The sequence below is a fragment of the Mauremys reevesii genome, linkage group 1 (assembly GCF_016161935.1).
Source record: "Mauremys reevesii isolate NIE-2019 linkage group 1, ASM1616193v1, whole genome shotgun sequence".
In the NCBI taxonomy this organism is placed as follows: Eukaryota; Metazoa; Chordata; order Testudines; family Geoemydidae; genus Mauremys; species Mauremys reevesii.
Window position 1 is genome coordinate 114,747,183 of NC_052623.1, and position 6,003 is coordinate 114,753,185.

The 6,003-nt window shown below is 44.8% G+C and overlaps 1 protein-coding gene across 3 annotated transcripts in view; it reads right to left on the reverse strand.

Moving 5' to 3' along the window:
• GAS6 (growth arrest specific 6) overlaps positions 1–6,003 on the reverse strand; it is a 71,054-nt gene that overhangs the window by 64,880 nt on the left and 171 nt on the right. For all 3 annotated transcript variants that reach the window (XM_039542411.1, XM_039542419.1, XM_039542403.1), the window contains exon 2: positions 5,213–5,379. In XM_039542411.1, the coding sequence (XP_039398345.1) occupies positions 5,213–5,379 (167 nt within the window). The remainder of the gene's footprint in view (positions 1–5,212; positions 5,380–6,003) is intronic.

Below are 6,003 nucleotides of genomic sequence, written 5' to 3' on the forward strand. Positions count from 1 at the left end.
CCCCAGCTGAGGATCTGGCCAGAATCCTTAAAAGATCTACTGCAGAGGTTGGCAACCTCTGGCACGCGGCTCGTCAGGGTAAGCACCTTGGCGGGCCGGGCCAGTTTGTTTACCTGCCGCATCCGCAGGTTCGGCTGATCGCGGCTCCCACTGGCTGCGGTTCGCTGCTCCAGGTCAATAGGGGCTGCGGGAAGCAGCGGCCAGCACATCCCTCGGCCCGCGCCACTTCCCGCGGTTCCCATTGGCCTGGAGCGGCGAACCACAGCCAGTGGGAGCCGCAATCGGCCAAACCTGCAGATGCGGCAGGTAAACAAACTGGCCCGGCCTGCCAGGGTGCTTACCCTGGCGCGCCACATACCAGAGGTTGCTGACCCCTGATCTACTGTAATGAAATTTCAAATGTCTACAGCAAAAATACTAGTAATTTCTTGGTAGTAACAACTGAAAACAAATGACTATTGTGACAAATAGCTGCTGTGGCAGCTCAGTAGCAGCAACAATTGACGAAAACAAGAGACTGCATCCTAACCCCCCCTCATACCAAGCTGACCTATCACACTTTTTAAAAAGTGAAATCCATGCTCACTAAAAAATTGCTAGTTACTTTCCCTTGCACCCTTCATTCTACTCATACAATTGTAGAAATTCCATTTTAGGAATTGGTCAGCCAAATTCCAGACCAGTTTATCAGCAAGCTAATAGTAGCTGACGGAATACTACAGGCAAATATTTGTGTATTACTGCCTTTCATAAAAGCCCTCATCAACATGTTAACTAAGATAACATTCTTATCTCTGTATCCAAGATGTTTTGCAACTTCAACCTTATTTATCACACCTAGCTCATTTATTTAAAATGTTGCACTAGAAAGCAATCCTCCTCCATTAACATGCTCCCTTTATTTTTCTCCATCAATATTATCTGTTGAAATTCTCTCTGATTATTTTACTTGCCTCTTTTACCTGCCAAAAGATTTCAGCCTATCCAGGAGTTCTGCAGCCATATATAAAGATGCTGCAATAGGCTTCATTGAAAAGATAGGCTGCAAGACTACGCCAATGTAGCATGTATTTGTTTTTACCATTTATAGTCATACAGATACGACAACCTTGTTTTCTTTTAAGGGTAGGAAAAAATTTCAGACTAGAAATGTAACAAATGATCTTCCCTCCTCCAGTCTGGGACTAGTCAATATTCTCCCTAATATAAAACAAAAAGCTGTATTTACTTGCAAATAAATGGTTAATTTAACCCTACCTGGTATAATATGACTAACAGTTGATTCAAGTAATCACAAATGTGGCAACACCACCATTCAGGTTTAAGAGAGTTTCCGTCTTTGCTAACATCTGTTTGCAGGCGTGTTTCCGAAGAGTTGGTCAATAAAAGAATGCATGCAAGACACCAAAATGACAACCATATAGTCATCCTACCTACTGTAGGTGCAAGTCAAAATGTTTCATTTCTGTTTATTGGGTCAACAGAGCTATCTTTCCACAAGATAAAAATCCAAAATTGGCTCTGGAGCAAACTTTATAGGATTAGCAGGAAATCTAGGCTTTTTACTTGACCAGCTTAGCGATAGTGAAGTACAACTTGTCTTATCTTGACTAGAGGTTTTTGAAGGCATTAAACTATAACTAGCTAATATGATTTCATATCATGTCTTTAAATCTAAGGGTTTGTCTACATAAGGAAAAAGCCTGCAGTAGTTAGCTATTCTGCACCAACTCCCCCTGCAGTCTCTCTTACCGAGTGCTAAGAGTGCCTCTGTGCGCATGAGCTTACACTCTGGAAATGAATTAAACTCAACTGCCCAAGGTTTAGTGTGCAATAAGAATGTTCACAAGGGGAGTTAAAGCATACTAGCTACTCTGCACTAAATTCACACCCTTGTTTACTATGCTCTAGCTACCTTGCGTAGACAAGCCCTTAGTTTAGACTAAACCTTAGGCTGTGTCTACACTACAAAATTAAGATGACCTAATTTATATCAGCATACAGTCACTGCAGTAATTACATCACTTGGGCGCATCTGCATTTTGCTCCTTGTGTCAGCAGTGTGAGTCCTCATCAGGAGTGCTTGCATCGATTGTACTGTCAGTGTGGGGCATTGAAAGCTGGTAATAGTCAACATAAGCAATGTGGTGTCTATACTGACACTGTGTCAACCTAACTACATCGACCTTGACTCTACACCACTCATAGAAGTGGAGTTGCTAAGTCGGCATAGCGGGGCAGTTACGTCTGCAGGAGCAAAATGTAAGTGTAGACACTTCTATAGTTAGGTCAATGTAAGCTATCTTGCATTGACCTAACTCTGTAGTGTAGACCAGACCTTAGGCTCCAAAAAGTGTAATGAGAAGCAGTTATTCATGCGACTATGCCCATGCACATCTAGCGCTTTAAAGATAAGGATCAGGAGCTTGGAGTAGATCTGGGGCTGGATAAACCCCAGTGCATAAATCAGAGTGTTGGAATGATGTAGTCCACAATTTATAGATGTCTGTTGAACCAGTTACACTTACTGGTTAGCCTTCAGGATCAGCCGTAGAATACACTACAGTAGTCTCTTCTTGATATGACCAAAGCATAGATCGCTGTGATTCGGCCCACATCCAAGAAGTAAAGATGCAATCTCCAGCCATCCTGAACAACTTGAGGACAGACTTCCTCTGCTGAGAGATGAGGTCACAGCTAGTGCTATTACTCAAACTGCAATCTAGCTTCATTTCCATCTTTCCTGAACTGAGTCTGAGCCAGCTGTTTCTCATAGGTCCCCGATTCTCTCTGTCAACAGGGTAAGTCTGTCATCTGTGTATTAATAGCATCACAGATCATAGCATCTAGCAAATCCCCTCAGTTGTCTCATATAAAAGTAAAGAAGGAGAGGGGACAAGATTAAGTCATGTGCGGTTCTACAGATGAGAGCACTAAATGATGAGGAACAACTGGCCATCAAGATCTCCTAGGCTCTGTCAAAGAAGCAACAGTGTTCCCTGAATGGGACTTCATCCATCCCTGCTACTTTATGATTAATAGCACTGTAGGCTGCCAATAGATGTAGTAATAATAGCATAGGTATTTTACCTCTGTCCATAATCCTTAGTTGACTGTCCAGCAGCACAAATGCTGTCTCCATGCCACATATTGATCTGCAACTAGACTGGAAGGGGCGTAAGATTTGTCTCAGGCAAAAACCACATGTGCAAATTCCTAACAAATTCAGCATTCTGGGTGGGCTGGTGGCTGTCTCAGGAGAGGATCTACAGAGCTTGGGGCATTTTAAAAACATAACATTTTGGGTGCATGTATAATATGCAAGTGGATACAAATATTAGAGGCCTGTAACCTTGACAATATTCCCTTATACGTTTTTTTTCCCCAAAATTAGAAAGAGACCAAGCAGCTGCAATAAAATAAAATAAATCCACAAATATAAAACAAAGCATTATCAACTGCAAAATATTTGTTATTCAAAGGTACTTAAATAACATGACTAGGTCTCAGGGAATTTATTTATAGCTATACAGAAGATGTAAAACCTAAATGACTTCAGTGTCTTCATAATAGGAATAAAGCTTTATAATTTTCAAAAGTGTGAAATAACTGCCAAGTATTATTCTTCATAATCATTATATATGTTTACAGCAGCCTACCCTTCCAGTGAATAAGTCTGTGAGTACGCCATACACTTGCTCACCCTTGCCAATTTCTTGGCTAAAATCCAATAAATACAAGTGGTGACCTCAGATTAACTTTATTTACCGAAGGCCAAAGTTCACATTTTGTATATATTTTTTCTGCACAACTACACTGAATGAGTGCAAGATTCTACTAAAACATTTTAGCTCAATGGGAATATGGAAAATAATTGTGTCAGCCAGTCTGATAAGTGTTTATATTGCATTCAATCTATGTATTTTACAGAGCACCAAACAGTATTGTATCTAGGTACAAACGTATCCACGCAGGCAGGAGTGTAACAGACACTTAGTGGACCTAACTAAACAGGAGTTTGATCTTAAACTCTGAACTGCAGATAGAAGAAAAACCAGCATTAGAATCTGTTTGCAAATTGTGGTCCTTTTTACTTTTGCTTTGTAACTATCCACTGCACTGTGATGTAGGGCATTCAGTGCACTCTTAGGTGTACATGTCAAGACATGTTTTCATTTAAATATAAAACATTAAGTCAAGAGGAAAAGCCAAGTCCTCCCCCTCTCCCCACCTCCAGCCCTGAACTATGTATCTCCGCCCACTCAAAAAGCATCAAACCATTCACATGAACACATTGTGCAATATCAAGCCTCATCTCTCCAAGAAATTCACTCCCCACCACTAAACTAATCTCTGATAATCCCTGAAAGGGGGCAGCCTATTCAAAACAGCACACCCAGAAGGTGCAAGCTAACTGGAAAAGAAAAGAAGCAAACTTTAGTAAAACAAGACAACTACAGCCAAACAAAGTGCCACAGAAACAGAATACTCAAGATTCATGAGGACTTTACATTGTTTTTGTAGGCTGTGACTGAGTGTGAAGCTAGATGACGTGCAGATTTACAGCAATGCCATGTTATTAAAAATGCTATAAAACTCATTATTTCTGGCCTCCACTTTCTTACTTAGAGCAATCCCAATCTTAAATCACAAACTCAAAATACTCACTAAAAAAGGCTTGAAAGTTTTAAAGAGTATTTATGATGTATTTTTTCGTGAAATTTCTTTGATGACATTGTTTTGGGACACAGCCAAAATGATTTTAAATGTTTGGGGTTTCAAGGGATGTGGGGAAGGAGGGGGAAGAGGGAGACAAAGGTGTCCAGACAGAAATGCTGTAACACTGTCACCTTGATGCAACTCCCTTGACTTGCTGGAGTTACACCAGGGTGAATTTAGCCCTTTAAGTTTGAACTCAGAACAGGGATATTTTAAATAGGAATCTCATGTAAAATTTTGTCAGCCCAGTAAATGTATCCAGACTTTTTTTTTTTAAACTGTATTTGCTTGGCCTGACAACACTCACACAACCCTACTGAGGGAAGCGCTGGTTATGCTGTGGTTTCAGCTATTTATCTAATGGTTCGCCTCCTCCCCCAAACAACTTCCCCAGCTGTGCAGACAGCTGGCGCCCTCATTCCAGCTGTTGCCGGGGAGCGAGAGATTGTCAGTAAAACCCCAATATATCGGCAGCTCCGCTCATCACTCTTACCGTCTCGGGGTCGTTTTCAAACACTTCCCTGGCTTCTTCCTTGTTGCACAGCTCCTCTACGCACTCCCGCTCCAGGTGACCTTGCTTGGTCTCCTCGAAGATCTGGTAGGCTCGGCGCTGCCTCTGCCGCAAGAACTGGGCAGCCTCCGGGGCGCTCAGCAGCACGGCTGCGGCCGCAGACAAACACCGGGCAGGGGGAAAGCAGCGATAAATACAGGACTCAAATCCGACCGGCCGGCTGGGCACCGCACAGGGCGGCAGGAGCACAGTGCCACGGGCGGGCACCCCCTCACAGAGGCGAGCCCGCGTCACAGCAGGCCGGCCCCGCTCCAGACACCTTGCGACACGCACCCCCTGCTGCACTCCGCACAAAGCGCCGCCACTAGCACGTCCTCTCCGCAGCGCCTGCCCGCACGAGACACGCTCATGCACCCCGCTCCCCAAACACCGGGCAGACGCGGCTTTGCACCACCCGCCCCCCCCGTGCAATGCCCCAGGGGTGCGCTCACACCCTGCCTGCCCCTCCAGCCCCCTAGACCAATGCCACACGCGTGCACCCAGCCATGCCCCCACTACTCCTGCCCACGCAACAATGCCAGTGTCCCCCCCATCATCCCCTCCCCGTCCCGCCAAACGCTCTCCGGGTGCCCTTGGGAGCAAAGGGGGCAACTGCTGCTGCTGCTGCTTTCCCCCGCACCCGGTCGCAGAGGCTGGGCTGGTGCATTGCTGCGGGGGAGGGGGTCCCGGCGAGGGGCGTTGTTCTCCCCCCGGGCTGGGCGGCGGCCCCCGAG